General features: G+C 34.5%; 1 protein-coding gene across 2 annotated transcripts in view; it reads left to right on the top strand.

Moving 5' to 3' along the window:
• Positions 1-441: 441 nt before the first annotated feature.
• LOC149787257 (uncharacterized) overlaps positions 442-26,068 on the top strand; it is a 63,683-nt gene continuing 38,056 nt past the window's right edge. Inside the window, exons 1-4 of one of the 2 annotated variants that reach the window (XM_089977763.1) lie at positions 442-3,610; positions 11,384-11,550; positions 17,573-17,700; positions 25,477-26,046. In XM_089977763.1, coding sequence (XP_089833889.1) covers positions 11,520-11,550; positions 17,573-17,700; positions 25,477-26,046 — 729 coding nt within the window. In that variant the 5' untranslated portion in view covers positions 442-3,610; positions 11,384-11,519. Of the gene's footprint in view, positions 3,611-11,383; positions 11,551-13,178; positions 13,478-17,572; positions 17,701-25,476; positions 26,047-26,068 lie in introns of those variants that run through there. The other variant, XM_089977762.1, reaches the window with a different exon arrangement.

The raw sequence follows: 26,068 nt of genomic DNA, 5'->3' as shown, positions 1-26,068 counted from the left end.
TAGAGCATAGGACATTTGGTTTATAAATACTCTGAATATTGTAATTCAGTGTAAACTGTTTAAACCCATAGTAGCATCCAAAGAAAAGTAGTTGAGACAACTATGGTTACAGGCATCCAAATATAGTGCTTAACTAATCAAGGATCAGAATTCATATATTGTCCTAGAATCTATATTCTGAGTTCAGGTTTGTTAGACTCATACAACTGAAGACTGGTGTAAACAATTCATTTTACAGGTGCACATACATCTCAGAAAACAGAGACAGTGTGTTAATATCTGTTCCATCAACTAAAAACTGTTTTGGAGAATTGATTTTGTGTTCAGATGTTTAAGTTCATAAAATGGTAAAGATTGAAGAACAACGATTTCTTTTGTAGGCGCCCATGCCTTCTCTGCTGAAGATCATTTAAAAAAACATAAAAAGCTAAGACTGTGGCCAGGAAGGAAGAAGAGAGTAAAAGCAGATGTAGTGACTGCCCCATCAGCTGCGAAACCAGTTAGAGAGATGATTGTGGGTGTGGATGCAAGAAAGGTATAGTTTAGATTACAAGATTTTATCAAGAACAGAGGAAAAGATATCTCATTTCTCTTCCATGCATTACTGTCAATGATTCAAGCAGTTTCTAAACATTTGGTTGCTGACTAGAAAATGTAGTTAATAATGTTTTGCCACAAAACCGATGATAAATTTGGTTGTCCAATTTAAGGTCCCCAATGTAGAGCCATCGTTAATGACAGCTTATATGCTCCTGTATATGCATTTGGGTTGCTGGCATAATTGTCTGGATTCATTTTCTAGGCAAAATACTAGATTAGTTTTCAATGGTCGTATTTTATCATTACAAAATGTTTATTGTTTACAATGCAGCTGGCCAATGCTTTAAATAAATTACTATATGTATAATATAATATGTTAGAATTATGCAGCAGACCTGACCTCAGAAACCTAGAAAATCTACAATTTCATTCTGTCCATATAAACCTTAAAAAGGTATATAAAAATGAAGCAAATCTAAACAAGAAAACAAAAACTAAAGATTTGAAAAAATGGTGAATGCACTCGAATTAGGCAAGTCAATGACATCTAGCCATTGTATTCTATCATTCATTTGATAGACCCATAACGTCGTATTGTTATCTACAATTTTAGACAGCAACAGCTGCACCCCCTTTGAAGATATTTTTGAACATTTTAACTGTTGCGTCTTCCCTGCAGGCTTCCCACGCTGGGTTGAAATTGGGAAAATGTCGGGAGCAGTTGTATGCTTTTCAAAACCATGATAAGGTCTTGAATTTTGGGAAAATTGATGAAAGTCATGAAAAATATGAGAATTTTTCACCACTGCTTGATGACAAAAACATGTATGTAATTTAGTCATAAATGTACTAATTGTGAGTTAAATTTATCAAGTTCTGACGAGCATATTTGGAAATTGCAATATGGACCATTGACGTAAATATTTTTTTAGTAAATCCAAATGCTCTGCAAATTAGATTCATCTAGTAGACTGGTTTGATCATGGATAGCTCCATATCTGTAGCTTTGCTTAATTAGAAGGTATGAAGTCCAGCCTAGCCTCGCAAGAAGCCAACATGTCTATGACATGTGATCTGTCAGAGTTTAAAATGCAAATCATACAACCTTTCGTAACCAGGTTTTGTTTTGATATCTTAAGTTATTGAAAATACTTTGTGATAAAGCTTATTGTCTGTGGAAAAAGAACACAGTGTTAAACATCAGTCTTAATAGGAAATGTACCACAACCCAACTTTGCAGTGAATTCTAATACTACTAAATATGTAGAAATCTATCAAGTTAATGGTCAAGCAAAATTGCATAATGCGGCACCAGATGAACATATTTTCATAGAGCAGGGAGAGGTCAGTATTCAATTCGGCATGCTTCACTTGCGTATTAAGTTGGCGTGATAAAGGCCAAATCCAGCAGTACCACTGGAAGGCAAGTAATCTGAGTTAATTCTGATCTTTCCCACCACATTTTGGTAATTTGAATAATTATGTTAGGGTGTATGTTAGGGTGTGAGGTCAGAGTCTATTGACTGGCAAAAGGTTGGAATTTGCTGCCACTGCCCAGTAGCCAGATGGGGTGGCCACTTAACCATTGGGCCAAGCAAACTTAAACAATGCTACATCAAGTCACACCTGCATGAAGTCAAAAATTGGACATGACAGTCACAAGCTGCAAAAGAAACAAAGGATTCATAATTTTCAATATATCTAGTCAGAGAACAACTTGGAAAATGTCAGCTTTTCCAAAAATGGAGCATTTTTAAACAATATTTTGATGTCTTATATCACTACAGCATTTACATGCGCTGTCCAGGTTGATTCGATAGTGAAACATTTTGGGTAATTGTTCTTGGAATAAATATGTTGAGAATCGTGCACTTTTAAGTTTCAACAAACAGTATGTGACGTTCATTTAATATTTTTAATTCATGTATAACAACATTGGAAAGGGTTTATTGTTGATATCATGGAAATATTTGATCTCTTATGTCATAGGCATGAAGGTTGTGAAATTTGTATAGTCATGTTTTGAAGGGACAGTGACATTTTTTCTGCATGATGCAAATGTAAAGAGCAAGGGATAAAGTAGAGGAAAACATGTTGCATTTAACAGTTAGTCCAGAAAAACAGACAAAGAGCTTGATGTTAGATCTTCATATTTAAAGACGGGTCACTCCATTGTCCAACATTTTGTCCGTATCATAAATTTTGCATAGTTACATATATTTGATTATTATTAAAGTAGCAGAACCAAACAGCCACTCTACAGGGGTTACAGAAATGTTTATCTAGAGACGTTTTACTGTATGCAAAAGATATAGCTAGTCTTCATGATTTACAGATGTGTCAGTCAGGGAGGTTTTACCATGTACAAATTTAAAACTATTTTAATTATCTTAGTGATAACTTGAGGTTCATAAAATGATATTGAATAGACGATACAGGAAGTAAAAGAAAAAAAAAAGAACTTAGAAGATATGTATTAAAATCATTTAATAAAATGTTCCTGCTATCAGAAAGAACTGATGGCTTAATATAAATTATATGTTGGGTAGAATCATGGGAGTATGTTAGTTAATAATGTTTTGTATTGAAGAGAAATTTTAAAGTAGATTATGACATAAATATAATTTGTTTTAACAGATCATGTTTTCAATGGTATTGCAAAAACTAATATCAGTTAATTTTGCCAATGTTTGAAAATACAGAAATTCGGATGAATAAACATGGAATATTTATAAATGTCGCTTTCATTCATAAAGTATGTGACGTTTCCATTTCACACTTTGTGCCAATTTACTCCATATAATTCTGGAGCAACCAGCCTGAGATACATGCGACCTGTGAGAGATACTTCAAAGCCATCCGCATTTATCTTGGTGACAAACCAACCAGGTTTCACTTGGTTGATGAGGACTTTGCCATAGACAACACTGTTGTAGACAGCAAATTGGAAAATTTGAAGAGGAAAATTGTTGAGGTGGCATCACAGCAGCATTACTGGGGGGAGAAAATACCTGCAAGGTGGATTCCTCTGGAACAGGAGCTGATGAGGCTGAGGGCAGCTGGAGTGAAGGTACACATTTACATGCATAAGTTAAAAGATTATTTGAAAATATTTCGTTTTGTGTTAGAGGAATAATTCATATCCAGTAATCTGTGATAGATTTATAAGGTTAAAGAAGCCCACTCTTTATTCAAAATAAGTTGTCATGGGTTCTTAACATAAAGAGATTTCTCTATATTTTTTATATACTTTAAGTGTGAAATATAGAGACTTATTGGCAAAACAATTTGAATATTTTTCATTCATATATTTTCACATGTGAAAAATATATCCTTATATTTTCATATCTGAAAATGTAACATACCCGATCATGCCATGCAACAATTCATTGTGTGCCTACAAATGTTTTACCTGCAGGAAGACTTGTACTCGTTAAGCTAGAATAAAATAAAAAGAACATGCCATGCATTTCAGGCATGAAAATTAATATTCTGTAAAGAAATTTGATGAGACACCCTTCCAATCTCTGAAGTTATACCCCATTACTTCCTTTGACAACAGCGATAACACCACTGTGAGAATTTGCTGAATAGGACTTGCATTTATTTCACATGGAGTCGGATAGTTTACAAAAAAGACAAAAGTGTAATTTACTGTGATAGATTAAGTCAACTTATTCCTGCTACTTTCTTATGTCACATTGTATGATGAAAGTCAAGTGAGTTTGCAAATTCACAAAAATGATAGATTTTCACTAATAGCTTTGCTATTCGTCAATTTATCACTTTGAAATATATCTGGTATTAAAGTAGGAAATGAAAATAGTGTATATCATCTATGCAGGGTCTATAGTAATCCTTCAGAACTATTTAATTCCATGAAATCTAGAAAAAGGTTTAAATTTTAATATCATTCTAGAATTCTGTCAGGAACCTCTTGCAACTGAAAACTGATGCAAAAAGTGATGCAAAGCAGTAGATGTTGGTTTTTTTTTTTTTTTATTGGGTTCCACATCCCAAAGCCAACTTGGATTCCCAAAAGGCTATCAAGATAATCTATGTGAACTTGAACCACTATTTAGTCATCCCGTTAGTCCATGACATAGCTTGGATTGAAGTTATTTGTACTTTGCAAAATGTTTCAAAGCATACAAATTATTCCTTTTAAAGTCTTTGCTAGCAATTTCCCAGATAGCAACATTGCTAAAACCTGTTCATCTGGAAAAGCATCGTATCTCACCTTGAAAAGTCTGACATGATAAATGACTAAAAAATCTTTTTCTTCCAAAATGTAGGTTTTGCAGGTTTCAATAAAGTTATTCCAGATTAGTATTTGTTCAGCTCAGGTTTTAAAATTTGTTTTATGCACATTGAGTGTTGTAAAGTTTTCCTTCATACAATGGTTATTTTCCTCAACATGTATTGTTTGTGGTCTTGCTTACAATTATATCATTGTGACCTAAGTTTAATGATTCTCTGATTTACACAATGATTTTGAAATGTGTCAATGGTACCTATGGTAGCCATATATATATATATATAGAGAGAGAGAGAGAGAGAGTATTTAATGTGATGAAAATTGACAACTTAAATTGCAAATATCATGAAGCACAAATGCATGTTGAGTTGGTATCATGTGAGCATCACTGACAGCACATTTCAAGTCAGGGACAGTGTATGGTGGTATATTTTTCTTGCTGGTAATGCTTGTTTTTCCACATACAGGTAATATGTGAGAAATCTGAAAATGATTCTACATCACAGTCACATGTAGCTGACTTATATTTAAAATATGCATAAACAATGATGCATTTGTAAAGCTTCCATGTAACTGAATTGTGTTACATTAAATTTATATATTGGTAATACTATTCATTTGAGTTACTGTTCAGTTAATTGAAAAAGAAAATAATGTCATATGAATGTAGATTTTGTGATATCATTCATATACAGATATGAAGATCATGACAGAAACATATATTTCTACAATTAAAACAGCATCAAATTAAGTAGAATACAATCCTATACATGATTGTCTTTCTTTGTGTCTGCAGGTGATTCCTCTTAGCTTACTGACAGAATTTAACCAGACAGGTGGTATTCCAATATCCATAGATGAGCAGGATTTATTTCTTAGATTTCAACATGAGAGTGGCATAGTCCTTTATTTCAGGTGAGAATGGGATTGTTTTCCTCTCTGAAGAAATAAAAGTATTCTTATCCTGTTAAAGGGGTATAACTGTGTGAGAATGGAGATGATAGTGATTTAGCTTTATGCAGACAAGACATAATTTTCTTCTATGAGCAAAAGGCTGGATGCATATAATTATTCATTTCTTTGACAAGTCAGGACTGGTCTGTTTTATTCGTCCTTGTTTTCATTGAAGAATAATTTAATTTTGGTACATGTTTCACATTTATCAAAATTCCATGAAAAATTGATCAGTCAAATTGCTTTTGGGGGATGTGTTTTAGATCATTTCCTTGGAAAGGTAATCAGTCTTATTATTTAGGTCATGAGCATGCGGATTGCCTCTGACATTCTGGCAATGTCTTTTTGTCACCAAATACAAATGGAGCTTCTTTGAGATGAATGCTTGGTGATTTCAGGCTATTACATAAATTTTATTGATGCATGACATCAGAGTTTACATTTTCATCTAGGTTTTCTGTAAATAATGTTTTGATTCAGTTTTCCAAAGATGTAGCTATATATTTTGGCTCATTCTATTGTCTGAGCATCTTAAATACATAAACAAATTGTTTCAATTGGTTCATATTTTAAAGCTCTCCAATAAACAATTTTATAAAGATTCCCTGTTAATACGCTGCAGACTATTAAATACAATACATCACTTATACATTTAGTTTTAGTGGGACACTATATACTGTTAAATACAACATATATGTATACAATGACATCACATGTCTTACTGGAACACTGCAAACTACTAAATACAATACAGCACTTTGACATGAAATATATTAGTGGAACACTGCATACTATTAAATACAAAGCCACGTCTACATTGACATGAAATGTATTAGTGGAACAATGCAGACTATTAAATACAAAGCCATGTCTTCATTGACATGAAATGTATTAGTGGAACACTGCAGACTATTAAATACAAAGCCACGTCTACATTGACATGAAATGTATTAGTGGAACACTGTATACTATTAAATACAAAGCCATGTCTACATTGACATGAAATGTATTAGTGGAGCACTGCAGACTATTAAATACAAAGCCTTGTCTACATTGCCATGAAATGTATTAGTGGAACACTGCATTCTATTAAATACAAAGCCACGTCTACATTGACATGAAATGTATTAGTGGAACAATGCATTCTATTAAATACAAAGCCACATCTACATTGACATGAAATGTATTAGTGGAACAATGCATACTATTAAATACAAAGCCATGTCTACATTGACATGAAATGTATATGTGGAACACTGCATACTATTAAATACAAAGCCACGTCTACATTGACATGAAATGTATTAGTGGAACACTGAATACTATTAAATACAAAGCCATGTCTACATTGACATGAAATGTACTAGTGGAACACTGCATGCTATTAAATACAAAACCACGTCTACATTGACATGAAATGTATTAGTGGAACACTGCAGACAATTAAATACAAAGCCATGTCTACATTGACATGAAATGTATTAGTGGAACACTGCATTCTATTAAATACAAAGCCATGTCTACATTGACATGAAATGTATTAGTGGAACACTGAATACTATTAAATACAAAGCCATGTCTACATTGACATGAAATGTATTAGTGGAACACTGCATGCTATTAAATACAAAGCCACGTCTACATTGACATGAAATGTATTAGTGGAACACTGCAGACAATTAAATACAAAGCCATGTCTACATTGACATGAAATGTATTAGTGGAACACTGCATTCTATTAAATACAAAGCCACGTCTACATTGACATGAAATGTATTAGTGGAACACTGAATACTATTAAATACAAAGCCACGTCTACATTGACATGAAATGTATTAGTGGAACACTGCATACTATTAAATACAAAGCCATGTCTACATTGACATGAAATGTATTAGTGGAACACTGCAGACAATTAAATACAAAGCCATGTCTACATTGACATGAAATGTATTAGTGGAACACTGCATTCTATTAAATACAAAGCCACGTCTACATTGACATGAAATGTATTAGTGGAACAATGCATACTATTAAATACAAAGCCATGTCTACATTGACATGAAATGTATTAGTGGAGCACTGCATACTATTAAATACAAAGCCACGTCTACATTGACATGAAATGTATTAGTGGAACTGGAACACTGCATTCTATTAAATACAAAGCCATGTCTACATTGACATGAAATGTATTAGTGGAACACTGCATTCTATTAAATACAAAGCTACGTCTACATTGACATGAAGTGTATTAGTGGAACAATGCATACTATTAAATACAAAGCCATGTCTACATTGACATGAAATGTATTAGTGGAACACTGCAGACTATTAAATACAAAGCCATGTCTACATTGACATGAAATGTATTAGTGGAACTGGAACACTGCATTCTATTAAATACAAAGCCATGTCTACATTGACGTGAAATGTATTAGTGGAACACTGCATACTATTAAATGCAAAGCTACGTCTACATTGACATGAAATGTATTAGTGGAACACTGCATACTATTAAACACAACACACATCTATTACACATGTTCATGGAATGTATTAGTGGAACACTGCAGACTATTAAATACAAAGCCACGTCTACATTGACATGAAATGTATTAGTGGAACACTGCATACTATTACATACAAAGCCACGTCTACATTGACATGAAATGTATTAGTGGAACAATGCATTCTATTAAATACAAAGCCACGTCTACATTGACATGAAATGTATTAGTGGAACAATGCATACTATTAAATACAAAGCCACGTCTACATTGACATGAAATGTATTAGTGGAACACTGCATACTATTAAACACAACACACATCTATTACACATGTTCATGGAATGTATTAGTGGAACACTGCAGACTATTAAATACAAAGCCACGTCTACATTGACATGAAATGTATTAGTGGAACTGGAACACTGCATTCTATTAAATACAAAGCCATGTCTACATTGACATGAAATGTATTAGTGGAACACTGCATTCTATTAAATACAAAGCTACGTCTACATTGACATGAAGTGTATTAGTGGAACAATGCATACTATTAAATACAAAGCCATGTCTACATTGAAATGAAATGTATTAGTGGAACACTGCAGACTATTAAATACAAAGCCATGTCTACATTGACATGAAATGTATTAGTGGAACTGGAACACTGCATTCTATTAAATACAAAGCCATGTCTACATTGACGTGAAATGTATTAGTGGAACACTGCATACTATTAAATGCAAAGCTACGTCTACATTGACATGAAATGTATTAGTGGAACACTGCATACTATTAAATACAAAGCCATGTCTACATTGACATGAAATGTATTAGTGGAACACTGCATACTATTAAACACAACACACATCTATTACACATGTTCATGGAATGTATTAGTGGAACACTGCAGACTATTAAATACAAAGCCACGTCTACATTGACATGAAATGTATTAGTGGAACACTGCATACTATTACATACAAAGCCACGTCTACATTGACATGAAATGTATTAGTGGAACAATGCATTCTATTAAATACAAAGCCACGTCTACATTGACATGAAATGTATTAGTGGAACAATGCATACTATTAAATACAAAGCCACGTCTACATTGACATGAAATGTATTAGTGGAACACTGCATACTATTAAATACAAAGCCACGTCTACATTGACATGAAATGTATTAGTGGAACACTGCATACTATTAAATACAAAGCCAGGTCTACATTGACATGAAATGTATTAGTGGAACACTGCATACTATTAAATACAAAGCCACGTCTACATTGACATGAAATGTATTAGTGGAACACTGCATACTATTAAATACAAAGCCATGTCTACATTGACATGAAATGTATTAGTGGAACACTGCATACTATTAAATACAACACACATCTATTACACATGTTCATGGAATGTATTAGTGGAACACTGCAGACTATTAAATACAAAGCCACGTCTACATTGACATGAAATGTATTAGTGGAACACTGCATTCTATTAAATATAAAGCCACGTCTACATTGACATGAAATGTATTAGTGGAACACTGCATTCTATTAAATACAAAGCCACGTCTACATTGACATGAAATGTATTAGTGGAACAATGCATACTATTAAATACAAAGCCACGTCTACATTGACATGAAATGTATTAGTGGAACACTGCATTCTATTAAATACAAAGCCACGTCTACATTGACATGAAATGTATTAGTGGAACAATGCATACTATTAAATACAAAGCCACGTCTACATTGTCATGAAATGTATTAGTGGAACACTGCATATTATTAAATACAAAGCCATGTCTACATTGACATGAAATGTATTAGTGGAACACTGCATTCTGTTAAATACAAAGCCATGTCTACATTGACGTGAAATGTATTAGTGGAACACTGCATACTATTAAATACAACACACATCTATTACACATGTTCATGGAATGTATTAGTAGAACACTGCAGACTATTACATAACAACAATTCGCTTTCTATATTGGCATTAAATCTATTACTGGAAGACTGATGCTGTTAAATACAATAACACTTCTAAATTGTGATGAAATGTATTACTGGAACACTTTGCAAGTTATTGACTTGTGAAAATAGAAATATTCCCAATGCAGCCTTTAACACTTTTTTTGCAAATTCAGCACGCAATTAGACCTAATGTTGCATGAGGTTTTGACACACATATCTTACACTTGCTTACATCAGAAAGGGACCGCTCAGTGGCCTAGTGGTTAGAGCGTATGCCTCAGATGCGAGAGGTCATGGGTTTGATCCCCGGCCGAGTCATACAAAACAGCTGCCTTGCTTGGTTTTCAGCATTATGAGCCTAGTGTTATGACTGGTCAGCCTGGTGTCAGGATAATGTGACTGGGTGGGTCATCGTGCTACATGTCTGCAGCTTGAATCCCCAGTGCTAAACATCCATGTAAACTGCCACACTGCAGACATTGTAACGATATGACTGAAAAATTGTTAAAGCTACGTTAAAAATCCAAATGACACACACGCACCAAAATTGGCGAACATTGACCACAGTGCATGCCATGTCATTGGACTAATGTTTTTCAGCTTAAATGTTTTGATAAATATGCTATCAGAGGAAATCATGGAAACAATGTTGTTTATATAAAATACATTTTATCAATGTAGTTCGTGAATGCACACGCTTAACAATTTGTTTATTTGCTTTGTAAAGAATCCTTTCTTTTTTGTTCATCTTGCATGAAAACCTCTTTATTATCTGCTATAAAGGTTTATTTTCCTTAGGATTTTGAGTATTTCTGACTTTATCAGTTTCCTGCCTTTAATTTAGCTCTGTATTGTTGGGAGTTATTTGCATACATACAGATACACATATACATACTTATGTTGGACTGTAGTATAAATATTTACTTGGAATATGCAGTTGACCTCTTATTATGTGATACAAAACATCAAGATCCCTGTCTACTAAGGTCCAATTGATGAGTTGTTAGTGATTTAGTTATGATCAAAATATATATATCAGCAACAGAAACAGTTGTAGATACATTTCAGAACCAGGTGCTGTATATAGATTATTTTGTTGCATAATCTTTACCTCCCATCTACAGCATGGATGTACTGAGGGACAAGATTATATTGGACCCAAAGTGGTTGATTGATGCCCTTAAATCACTCATCACTGCTGATGACATGTTCATCCTGTGAAACAACAAAGCTGTCTCAGACAAGTGGATTGAATTTAAGATGAAGGGAAAGCTTTCTCAGGAATTAATTGGTTTGTAAATTTTTAATTTTGTTTGAACTATTTTGTAAAATATTACTTTCACTCTAAACTTTATCTAAACTGATTTTGACAAATATATTTTATTTAACACACACTAATAGAAATTTACTATTTGCAAAAACTTAGCATTTTACGATTTATCCATCAAATAATGTAACCAATCATATTAACATTAAAAACTACTTCTGCTTTTACCAGAATTAAGCCCCTCCCATCGACTTAAAAAATGATATTACCTCATATAAACAATAGGAAGTGACTCTTGCATATTACTTTCCCTTCCCCACTTGGCTATGTTCCTTATAGGATATATCATTAGTTTTAACTCCAAAAGTCTTTTTGGGGCACAGTAAGTCAAACAATCATTACATATAATGCAGACTTCATGTTTTGTATTTTTGGCAATATTTCAGATATTTTGTGCAAATAAATTTGTCACTACTTCATTTGAAATTTCTTTATATCAGTAACATAATATTACCTGCTATGCACCACAGTAGAGCTGTTCTTGTTCATAAGTTCCACTATTCACACGCATTATCTCATTATTATGATATACTTATAAGATATTGTCAGTATATTTTTAATTACTGTTTTGTTCTGTTCTTGCTAAGTTGCCAACTATTGTTTATATAGGACCTCTGATGGACACATACATTCATCACTTTGTATTTACACCTGATATGTTTTTATCATAATATTTGGACATATTCTGTGACAAAACGGATTTTAAATGCAAAAAAAATGCAGATGTTTCAAAATGTTTTATGGTGACAGTAGACATTATGAATCGTGCCTTGCCTGCACTAAATAGAAGACATAGTACGGTGTTCTCATGAGTAAGAAGATAGGGTCAATCCAGAAGTAGTGAACAAGACATGTAAAGTTTACACCTTTCCTCTGACTCGTTATCAGTTTTATTGAGGAAGCAGGAATGACTCCCACTCCACATGTTAAACTGCATCATGGATTTGGCCTCTCACATGGTGTACCAATTGGTAGAGAAGACCAAGTACAATCATGATTGGGATGCAGTCAGTCACATATCCAAAGTCATAAATTGCTTGGCACATCGTACTATTTCTAAAGTCCTATTACTTGTGTTTCTCTGACACTAGATAAGTGTCCTCTTGCAGGTAGGTGAGCATGCTGAACAAAAACATAATAAATATCAAAAGAAAAATTGACTGAAAAGATCCAAACCACTGTCAAACACAGACAATGTACCAAGTAGTTTGGATTCATGTTCATGCTTCATTATGATTCAGTCAGAATATGCATATAGAGTGCTTGCTGCACTAGCTCCATTTGCAGTCGAAAAGACTATTCTTGGGTTAGTCAGCACACAGAAAAAAAGTGACAAAGTGAAATCAGGTTTGCTTGTAGAGTGTGAGCAATGAACACATACTGAAAATATGAAAATATCCAGGAAATTGAGACTTTACTTGATCTTCCAGTAGTATCTTTTGCACACACTTCACTGAACTCATCGAACTCATGCACAGGTGTGATGCCTCATCGTAACCTGGATGGAGTCAATGACACAGAAATAACTGAAGGCCTGAAGAACCAATGTGTCACTGTCATTTACCGAAACCCTATTTAATTTTTCAGAAATTTGCTGGGCACTGACTCCATCTTACTGACCTGGAAACAGAAGAATATTCAAAGGGTGAAATACAGCTCAAATATCTATTTTCCAGAGGCTAGAAAGATGGTGGAATGCATAACCTCCCAGTATGGCACGTCTTCCTCAACTGTTGCAGAGACAAGTCTAAACATAACAAATGGTGCACACACTCAGAAAAAGTCTACCTGATGAAACCGAATCTTCAAGTATTCCTCATCATGGGCCTGAGAAAAAACACAGTCTCTACACAGGCAGGATTCATCGATGCCCCAATGCCTAAATTACCAGGTAACAAAAAGAAATGGAACCCTAACAGGCAGCACAAGGGGTCTGATGACCTTATGAACCTGCATAATATTATTAGCAACTTTCAGGACATGGATGCAGAATAAAAACTCCACCATATTAAATTTGGCAGAAATTGGCTGGAGACTGACTCCATTTGACTCACCTGGAAAAAGGTGAAGAATATTCAAAGGGTGAAATATAGTGTATCCATTTTCCAAAGGCTAGAAATATGGTAGAATGTATAGCCTCCCAGTATGGTCCATCTTCCTCAACTGTTACAGAGTCAAGTCTAATGATAACAAAGGGTGCACACACTCAGAGAAGTCTACCTGATGAAGAAGTCCTCATATATTCCTCACTATGGGTCTGAGAAAAAACAAACAACCTCTGCACAGGCAGCATTCATTAAGGGCCCAATGACCAATCACCAGATAACAAAAAGAAATGGAACCCTAATGGGCACCACAAGGGGTCTGATGACCTTATGAATCTGCTTAATATTTTTAGCAACTTTCAGAACATGGATGCAGAATAAAAACTCAACCTGCTCTCAAGGTGACTCTTAAAATTACCCCTTTTTGAAACAGCTTTGCAGAAAATGCTGACAAGGCGTCAGGAGGAACTTTATTTGTTGTGGACAACAGTGCTTATCTTAATGCCCTTCCTTTGACCGTACATTTACAAACCACTATTTTAAGTGATACTCATCATAGAGTGATGAAATTTTATTCCATGTATATATCACCAGGTACCAAATTACAACCAAGTGAATTTGACCACCTCTTTCAATAGCTACCTATGCCACTTTGTTCTACTTTGGGATTTCAGTACAAGCATATGAGAATTTGTTTCCCATCTTTTCATTTTGATTATAATTTGAAGGTCATTGTTGGCCTTCACAGCTGTGATCACTTCCCAGTCTATCTAAATAACATTAGCTCTACCATCAATGCCCCAAATCCATGGTGGAAATTAATGACGGCAAACAAGTTGGGTGTGATAAAAGTTGCATAACTTGACTGAGTAGATATAGCTTATTAAATGTTCATCCTGTTCAGCATTTTACATCTTTTACTTGATATTGCAACCAAATCCATTGCTATGTCCTTGTCTAACGTTAAAAGAAGCCAGAAGTTATGCTTCACTATTGACCTAAGAAACCATTAGATGATATAAATGATAGAGGAAACAAATTTAATCTTTCTGATATAACAATACATTATTCAACTGCAATCATGACATAGCAACTGTACTTGCAGATAGCTTTTCTAACAATTCATCATCATATATATTCATTAGGATTTAAAGTCATGAAAGTCAAAAAGAGAAGAAACATTTAAAATTCACATCAAATAATTCAGAACAATATAATCATCCCTTTTCAATTTTGGAACTTATGGATGCAGTAAAAAAAGGCCTGTAATATAGCTGCTGGTGCTGAAGAAATATCATTTTTGAAGCACCTTCTGGAACCCTTCCGAATTTCTCCTTTAGAATGTCCAATAATTTGATCACCGTTAGTACAGAATAGTGAATGACTTGCATGATCTGTGTATTAAAGGTCATCCGCCCACTTTTATGTCAAACATCTTTTCGAATAAGGAATTTCATGGTGTGGGTGGTACCAACACCTTTTAAGATATTCAAGCAAGAGATGAATGTGCCCCGGTTATTATTTTATCTATTACACACTTTAACATACAAATTAATAACATTAATTAGTATTTGGTACATAGTGTGGATTGCTAGCAATATTTTGATCATTTCCTAATATGTTATCTCTTGCATACAATTAGAAGACAATTTCAGCAGATTATTAACAAGACTCGGGATATTGTCTAACCCAGTGTATGTGGTGCTGACATAAAGGCTGTTCTTAACCTAAATAGATCCATTTTTAGATCAAGCTGGATTATGGTTGTATTGTTTACGTTCACCCAGAATAGAATACTTCAAGATCCTCTATTCAATTCACAATCAAGTAATATGACTCACTCTGTGGGCATTTAGGACTCCCCCATATGAAACCTTTTGGCTCAAGTGAATGGGTTACCCCCCATCATCACAGTGACACATTAACTGTAAGGTATACCATACATTTAAACCCAGATTTTGCATATGTTTTCCAACCTAAATACAAAACATATGAAAGAAAATAAACCAAATGTCATACCTACCTTGGCATTAGAATATCTTATGTCTTAACAGCACAAAATGTGACCATTCAAAAATCCAGAAGTTGTTTTTTTCTGTAACATCTCCCTGCCTTCCTTTACACATCCTGAAAGAGAAAAATTAGATTCCTTCAATTGTCATAACTCTTATAAGGAACTTCTCTCCAAATTTAAGAACTGCTCAAGAAATTTCATCAACAGCTTGAAGGAAAAGGTTCCTGCAGACATAATTAGAGGAAATCAGGGGAGGCATCCCTCTTATCAGCATAAATCCGGGCAGTATAACTTGCCCTCAAAATATATTGAATGCAGACTTATTTTGAATGCTATCATTTTTCCCAATTCGCTATCATTACTTCATTCAGAACATAATAAGAAGTTGGGAAACCTACTACTGACCAACATTATCATCAGACAGACAGAGATGCGTACCTATTGCATTATAATCTTGGTTACCCCATGATGTCGGTGATAAAGGTAATGAAAAAGCACACCTCGCTGCTAAAATAGCCCTATCTGTACAACCATCTGATTTTAATATATCATACACTAACATAAAACCTGGTATATAGGATGCTTGTTGCTTTAGAATGTGGCAGGAATAATAGAATGATGCTGTTAAAAACAAGCTTTATGTGGTCAAACCTTCCTTAGGCAAATAGCCACCTTCCTACAGAGACAAAGTAGTTATTGCAAGAATAAGAATTTGTCATAACCCAGTCTTGCATATTAAAAGGGTGAAGACCATACTGAGTGTATTTCTTGCAATTAACCCTTCACCATGATGCAGTTTATGATAAGTTATTTTGATCTCCAACCTAAATGCAATCGTTACTTCAGTGTTCAATATTTGAAAGAACTTTATGATTCGGTAATGTGTTTTGTATTTTACATTTCTTGAAGGAACTTGACATTTTGTAAGTTGAATTTTTATTTTACGATTGTACAACCTTCTCTGTCCCATTCAACATAAATTTTGTGGTGGATAATCAATGTGGACAAGTCAGCAATTGTTCCTTCACAACATTTCATTCATCTGGTATGGAGTTGCTCACCAATATCAGTCTAATCTGTTTTCCTCCCAGATGAATCAACAATATTGTCCTATCAGTAGAGAGAGCATCTTGAACAATATTGTGGTGAGGGAGCTCTTAAAACCCTATGGTCTCTTCAATATGGCAGCAAATCAAGCAGTTGGCACTTTTCTCAGGGTGTCCCATTTCTTGTTGATTAGATCAGCAGAGAAAGATTACAGTGAAAATCAGGCGTGTCCTAATTCAGTTATAGGATAGAGAATGGTTTACAATGTGGATTTCTTTTGAAGTCTTACAACCAAAGGTCACAAGCTGCCCAGAGGCATGCTCATCAGGTTAGAGAGCCCAATTTCTACCAGATTTCAAGATGGTCAGTGGCAAGTGGACACAACAAAAGTGAACCCAACAAAAGTGAACCCATCATATCAAATTCTTGGAAATAAAAGCCTCATAGCATTCCATCCTTGACAGGACCATCTTCATTTAGTGAAGTCCTGATAATGTGGGACAATTTAGTGGTGATCAAATGTCAGGGAAAAAAGGGTGAAGCAAAGTCACTTCAACGGGCCAGCATATGAGCACTCTTACTTTCCTTCCTTTATCTATAGAGCACAGGTCTAGCATGTGAGCACATGGGTTGAAGTCTTGTGCTCGTGCCAGTGTGGTTGGTAGATAAAGACTCAGTGTACTTTTCAGTCATAAATGAGTTTCACATCAGAGAGAAATTTAAAGACTCTGATATCAGTCCAAAATGTTGGCTTGAATCTGTGGCTCCTTTACACAGGTCAAAGTGAGTCTTTGATGTGATGTCTTGTAATTGAGTGATTGTTGGTTGAGTTAATGAAGTTTGACTGTAAATATTATATATTTCCTGATTGTCGTTTTAGATGCCATCTGGACGAAGGAGAAAAATCCAGACTTCCATGACAGTAAGGATCACCTGTTGCTTATCATGGAACAATTGAACATAATTGCAAAGCCAAGGTCGTACAATGAAGATGGAAAGGAGTTCAAGGTCTGTTAATACAAAACTGAAATTTTAGTATTGCATTTGGTTTTGTATAAACCACATTCTTTTGAGTACACATATAGCATGTTTATGGAAAGTGTCTGTTCCATTCCCTCTGTCCATGTATCATAAAACTGATGGAGACTAAAGGAAAACTTGTTTGTACTTTATTATGTCAAATCATTTGGTATGAAAGAACAGAATATTAAGCAAACCAAACTGAAGTTCAGTTTTCACATTTCCAAATTGAACTGTAACTGTATTTTGGTCCTTACGTGACAAATAAGTTTCTTTGCATCAATAACTATTGTCGTTCCTGAGTTCAAGAAACTTTGGGGACATAGTAGCCCTCCTTCCATCTGTCATTCTTTTGTTTCTGCTCCATAAATTTAAAGCTATTTGTCTCTTAGATGTGAACCTGGTTTGCTTATACATAATTGAAAAGTGTGTGACATATCTTGGAACCATATTATGGTGTACGACACATTATCTAGTGATAGTGCATAATTAGGTGAAGATTCATCTCTTTATCTCAAATGACTTAAGAGTTAGGACGCTAACGGGAAAGTGTGTTGCAAATGTTAAATACTTAGCCATGATCCTACACTTGACCTTGAAGATTATACCCTCCAGTGTTGTTCTCACCATACCTTCTATTGATATTTAAATGTAACAAATATCATAAACTTCTACAGCTTTAAGCTTATTAAGCAGTCAATTAATTCTGATCATGAACTTCAAATATTGAGTGATTACCCTACCCTAAAAATAGCTTCACATGTGATATGTCATACAAAGACATGATTATGTAATTTTAAAATTCTAAAATGTCAAGATTGATAATTATATTATTCAATGAACAGTAAAGTAGTTGTCTGCATTTTGAGCTTGTAATCATGTTTTCTTTTTGCTTGTCTCTCTTTTATGTTAAGAAACTGTAGTAAATATTTACTTGTCAGACATAGCTGCTAGACTTGTACTTGGCTTTTGTGGACCTGACAATCTTGGGTCTAACTTGTCATGGTCTAGTGAGTTAAAAACTAAATTTGCATCCCTGGCATGCATACTTACCCACCTACATACCTATCTCCTTAAACATACATACATCCATCCATCTATCCATCTTCAGTTCCTCCAGAATGGCAAGCTGTCTACAACACTTGGCATGAGGGAGAAAGAAACAAATTATGGGTGAAAAGGTCAAAGTTCAAAGGTCATCATAACTGAAGTCTGGAAAATGGTTCTTCAGAACAACTTAAGATCTCTGCCATATATAGTTACAACCTTGAGGATGGCTTGCATGTGGAAAAAGGAAGAATTCTATAAAGTTTAGAATCAGAAGGTCGGAGGTCAAGATGGCTGACTGAAATAATAATAGCAGCATGCAAAAATTGTTAAAAGCTATGTTAAAAAATAAAAATCACGCACACACACATATCCAGTACCAATTCAGTTCCTCCAGAAGGACAAGTGGTCTACAACACTTGGCATGAGGACGAAAGTAACAAATTCTGGGTGAAAAGGTCATAGTTCAAAGGTCATCATGCCTGAAGTCTGGAAAATGGTTTCCACAGAACAACTTAAGATCTCTACTATATATAGTTACAACCTTGAGGATGGTTTGGATGTGGGAAATGGAAGAACCATATTAATTATAGAATCAGAAGGTTGGTGGTCAAGGTGGCTGACTGAAATAATAGCAGCATGCGAAGCATGTACTTGACCAACATTTTATGAATGTTTTCTTCATAGGGCAAGGAAGAAGCCATTAACTTCTGGGATCAGTAGGTCTTGTACATTGATCAAAGATTGTCCATTCTCCAGAGTCAACCATTTCTAATATGTGCATACATAAGTGATTATTGGTTTATGGGATAGGTGTTTAATGTGACATACACAGGATTATTACTTTAAAGAACAGGTGTTTAGTGTGCCAGTCAGACTATTGAACGAGTACCTACACATAATTATTAGTTTCTGGGACAGGTGTTTAATGTAATATTCACACTTTTGTTTGAGCATCTTAGAGGATTATTAATTTATGGGACAGGCAGGTGTTTAATGTGACATTCAGACTACTGTATGAGGTGTACACAGGATTATTAAATTTTGGGACAGGTGTTTAATGTGATGTTCAGACTATTGTATGAGTGACCACACAGACTTATTAATTATGGGACAGGTGTTTATTGTTCTGTAGCATTAAACACATGTGCACCCATGAAACCTGAAAGCAGAACAATTGGAAAGCAGAACCAGGCAGTAGAAAGTGCTATGGAAATGTGTAGAAATACCGAAGTCAGCACTGAATTACAAACTAGAAATTGTATCGCTCAGGCAGATGTATTAAAAACATCTGACTGCCACCTGCCTAAGACCCGATAGCACCTGCTTAGGACCCTCCATTGCTGCCCAAATCCTAAAAGTATGAGTCTTGAATAATTGAGGATTACAATCACATAGAAAGAGCATGTAACATTCAAACTTCTGTGTACACAGGATTATTAATTTATGGGACAGGTGTTTCATGTGACGTTCAGACTATTGTATGAGTGCCTTTTCAAAATTATTAGTTTATGGGATAGGTGTTTAACGCACATTCACACTATTGGACGAGTGTCTAAGAGGCTTATTAATTTATGGGACAGGTGTTTAATGTAACATTCAGACTACTGTATTAGGCCTACACAGGATTATTACTTTATGGTACTGGTGTTTAATGTAACATTCAGACTAATATAATGTGACTGCATATACTTAATACTTTATGGGACAGGTGTTTAATGTCACATTCACATTACTGTGTGTCTAGCAGGATTATTATTTTATGGGACAGGTGTTTAATGTCACCTTCACATTACTGTTTGAGTGTCTAACAGGATTATTAATTTATATGACAGGTGTTTGATGCAACTTTATCACTAATGTGTGAGTGCCTACAAGATGGTTATCAAATATGGAGTAGTTATTTACTGTGAATTTCTTATTACTCTTGCTAATAGTTTCAGACTCGAAAATGCATTTTATTTTTATGACAAAACTGTACTCAAGGTATTAATGTCACCCCCCTCCCCCGATTTTTCAATCCCCCTTTTACAATGAAATATCACATAGGATGGATATTTAAGTTTAAATAATACACACTACATATGTTCAGTGTAAACTTTATTGTAAAAATAAATAATCGTTGGCATAATGGGGCATACCCTGTCACAGCACATTGCTCTGAAATGTTTATGTAAGAATACCTCGGAAGAGAGACTTTGTGGGAGTTTGTAGGGTCGTGAAAAGTGTCCGACACCTGTATGTGGAGCCACAAGCTGCTGATATGAGGTATATAGGGACACTAATAATGAAAAGTTGATAAGTTTGAGCTTGAGGATTGCTATGATAACAAACATCAGCCGATACTCCATACATGCACCATAGGAAGAGGGTATGAAGTATATGGGCATAATAGTTGAGTACATTTAGGTGCTGACACGAATTGTGGGTCAGAAGCAAAGTTGTGAATGCATGAAACTTGGCAATGGCCCAAACAAAGTGAAGGTAGCCCTGTGATTATGAAACAGTGTGACTGTAACAAAGACCCACAGTTTAAGGAAATGTAAGGATAAATAAAGATAATGATTTTGAATCCAATAATGTGGAAAACGCATAAACTAGGTTTCAAACCACATGATTATCCTTATGTGCCTAAAGGTATAAATACTAGATACATGTATTAGATAACCAGTTAGGAAGTCACTTGTCAACAAATTGAAGATACATCTGAAATAACACTGTAGCTTAGGATGAGAAAATAAATGATTGGCATGTACAGCTATACAACATATCTGAAGTGTTCCAAAATTGAAAGTTGGTATCAGCAGGTAAGTAAGTGGAATAGTGCATTGATCAACACAAATGTGAGCTGACAAATGAGGCACATGCTGTGACATCTGCCTCTACACAGCTGACAAATGAGGCACATGCTGTGACATCTGCCTCTACACAAAGCTAACTCTATCGGGGTGCACCTCAATATAAATACCATATACATTAGAGGACCATTGACCCAAGGTTGGATTAGATGGTCTGGAATTCCAGCCTTAGCAGCACTGGTAGCTGCCCTGATGTGGAAGGTGTATCCATTATACACATCACGTGAATCATAACCTAACCTGAGCAAAACAGTCTTAATGGTAGTAGTGCAACCATTGTCCGTGAGGAACAGTTGATCACAAAGTCGAATTCAAGCTAATATCCAAATACGATGGAATTTTCTCATCACGTCGCTGGTTGTGACAACATGTAACAAAGTATACACCTTCTAAAGACACTGATATGATCTAATAATATGTACACACCTTATACAGACACTGAAAGGATCTAATAATATGTACATACCTTATAAAGTCACTGAAAAGATCCAATAATCTATACACACCTTCTAAAGACATTGATGAGATCTAATAATCTGTACTCACCTTCTAAAGACACTAACAAGATCTAATAATATGTACACACCTTATAAAGACACTAAAAAGATTTTTAAAATGTATAGATGCCTTCTAAAGAAACCGAAAAGATCTAATACTCTATACACACCTTTTAAAGACACTGCATATATCTAATAATATATACACACCTTCTAAAGACACTGAAAAGATTTAATAATATGTAAAAACCTTATAAAGACAGTGAAAAGATCAAATAATCTATACACACCTTCTAAAGACACTGAAAAGATCTAATAATCAATACACACCTTATGAAGACACTGAAAAGATTTAATAATATGTACACACTTTGTAAAGACACTGATAAGATCTAATATGTATAAACCTTATAAAGACAGTGAAAAGATCAAATAATCTATACACACCTTCTAAAGACACTGATAGGATCTAATAATATGTACACACCTTATAAAGACACCGAAAAGATCAAATAATCTTTAGACTCCTTCTAAAGACATTGAAAATATCTAATAATATGTGCACACTATATAAAGACATAAGATCTAATACTGTGTACACACCTTAAAAAGTCACTGAAAAGATCTAATAATATGTACACACCTTTCAAAGACACTGAAAAGATCAAATAATCTATACACACCTTATAAAGACACTGAAAAGATCCAATATGTACACACCTTTCAAAGACACTGAAATGATCTAATAATATATACACACCTTCTAAAGACACTGATAAGATTTAATAATCTATATACACCTTTTAAAGACACTGAAAGATATAATAATATGTACACACCTTATAAAGACACTGAAAAGATCTAATAAGATGTACACACCTTCTAAAAACACTGATAGGATCTAATAATATTTACACACCTTAGAAAGACACTGAAAAGATCTAACAATATGAATACACCTTTCAAAGACACTGAAAAGATCTGATAATCTGTACACACCTTCTAGAAACACTGATAGGATCTAATAATCTATAGACACCTTCTAAAGACACTAAAAAGATCTAATAATATGTACACACCTTATAAAGACACTGAAAAGATCTAATAACATGTACACACCTTTAAAAAATACTCATAAGATCTGATAATCTATGCACACCATATAGCAACAATGAAAAGATCTAAAAATACGTACTCACCTTGTAAAGACACTGATAAAATCTAATAATCTATACACACCTTCTAAAGACACTGAAAAGGTCTAATGATCTATACACACTTTTTTAAGACACTAAAACGATGTAATAATCAATACACACGTTCTAAAGCAATGCTGTCCACCCGCAGGCAGCATGCAGCCCACGGGCTGATTTTGAATGGCCCACCAAAATTCGAGCAGCTGTATAGTCGTTACTTTTCAGTTTTCTGCTACGGCCCTCAGCTTCAAGAAAAACATTTTTCACTGGCTCATGGTGTCAAAAGGGTTGGACAGCACTGTTCTAAAAGATACTGAAAATATCTAATAATATGTACACAACTTATAAAGACACTGATAGGATCTAATAATGTGTACACACTTTTCAAAGACATTGAAAAGTTCTACTAACCTATAAACACCTTCTAAAGACACTTGGACATCAAACCAAATTTTAATTAAATTGTATTTCTTTGAACATTCCCTAATTGGAAAAGGTCGGGTACAATGACTCTTACTAACTAAAAAACTTGGGTCATTTATAATACTAATGACAAAAGTGTTTGCATATATCATTTCCTGTTTGATTTTCAAGAAAATCACAGCATATATAATTATCATGGGCACTTGTGTCATTGTTTTAAATGTACACCTTTACATGTTAACTTTCTGGCATTATATAGTTTAATTGAATTGTTCAGTTAGACTATTGTATAGTTTGCTACAGCTTCTTTGGCTGCTAAACTAACTGTGTCCATACTGATCAGGACATGGTTATTTTAATGGACAATGAAATTGTAGTAATTGATGCTAAAGTCTGATTTAACGTAATGACTAATGACTGAGTTAGTTTATTTAATTTTGGAAACGTTGATATTTGTGTAGAAATGTAAAGGTACCTTTCCCAGTCACATTTGTTAAATTATCAGTCACCTGTCCCAGTCACCATTGTTAAATTATCAGTCAGCTGACAGATGTCCTTATTACAGAGATTTAAATATTCATGTTTGAAAAACCAGTACCTTCCAGAATTTTGAACATTTTAATCTGCATTTTGTCTTTCTGTACACATTTCATGTTTTGGTATTTTTGTGGGTTTTAATGCCATTTTTCAGCATATGATAGGCTATTGAAGGCAGCATTTACTGGTATATTTGGTAGAGGAAGACCCTATGAAGAAACACCATTTCACAGGATGCTATTGTCAAGCTTCCTTATGTATACATGGTCAATTTGAGACATAACTCACACAGGCAGAGATAAGATTACTTTGAGTGATCTGCAGAGGCTAACAACTTAAACCACTTGAGCAGTATTGGCCACCTATGGCCCAATCAAATTTAATAATGATTAGGGCATCCAGATCTCAGAATACTTGAATACATAAATGACCAAATTGTTTTGATGTCTGATTGGCTGAGAATTACCATTATGGAGACCATATGTGTCATGCCATTATTTATTGAACTTGATTGCATAGTCATGAGTATGACTTGTTTGATTATCATATTAAAACCAGAATCATCGATTTGGGGAATGATGATAAATAATTTGAACTCATGATATATTGCATTATTTGAATGTTGAGCAGAATAAACAGTGTCTGCACTGGATTGTGTACATAAATATTTATTCATTATTTGGAAGTGACTGATAGGTTCCTGTCAATGTAGATTGGCTTGCTCATTCAAGCCATTTATATGGAAACTAAAATAAGTGCCATAATGATATTGCCAGCTTATTAAGAAGTGCTAGTTGAAGATCATTACCTGATAGTTTTTAATTGGTATTGCCAAATTCACAGGATAAGTTTTCATATCCCATGTACAAACATCTTATATTTAAGGTAATATAGATACATATACTTGTCATATTTTCTGTACGGCAACAAAAAATGCATGTTTCCAGTCAGCTGACCATTGATGTTTCTCATTGATAACAGTATGACTTTTGTCCTTCTTGGTAAAAAAGCACATTACTGAAATTGATTTGGGCATCTAATTGACCCGGTTTTTTGCCCAGCACTTTTAAGCGTTTCATACATTATATATATATTAATCCTTCCTGACTACCCCAATTTTAAAAACCAGTTCAGTAGGAAACACATTTTTTTTTTCTGCCTAATATCTTTCATTTCATGGCACTAAACCCTTTTAATGCATTTCAGCACGAGGACTGCTACCTTGCACCATGTATGCTCCGTCAAGCAATGCCAAAAGAAATTATATCCCCAGAATCAGACCCTGAGATGGATAGTACATCAGTACTCTGCTTCATGTGTTCAGGAAAGTTTTTACCACCACCCATTTTCCATAGACTTGTTGGTGCATGCTTGACACACTGGCCCATTGCCAAAAAGAGGTCTGAAAATCTAATATACTGTGGCTGTTGTGTGTTTGACCTTGACCATCATCATAGATTGACCCTCTACTTCAGGGACTACATCATTTTTGCAAGGGTTACAAGAATGGGAGTCAAGGACACAACCTTGACATCAGAGCTTTGCAGTAAAGCCAGAAAGTTCATCTTTGAGAACTTGTCAAAAATACTTGGAAACTTGGGCCAGAGCCTACAGTTTGAGATACACATAAAGTGCCCTGATACTAATGCAGACAATCTTGAGGGCCTGATTGCTGTGTCACTAATCCAAGAGAATGAAATAGTAATTTGTCATTCCCACAACAAGAGTCATACACTCATTTCACGAGATCTGCTTCAGTTCTGGTTTCCAGAAGAGGTGAGTACAAGCAGTTTCGGAC

Source organism: Sinohyriopsis cumingii, chromosome 12, assembly GCF_028554795.1.
Source record: "Sinohyriopsis cumingii isolate HCF-2022 chromosome 12, ASM2855479v2, whole genome shotgun sequence".
Taxonomy (NCBI): domain Eukaryota; kingdom Metazoa; phylum Mollusca; class Bivalvia; order Unionida; family Unionidae; genus Sinohyriopsis; species Sinohyriopsis cumingii.
This window is presented reverse-complemented; position numbering and strand designations above follow the sequence as displayed.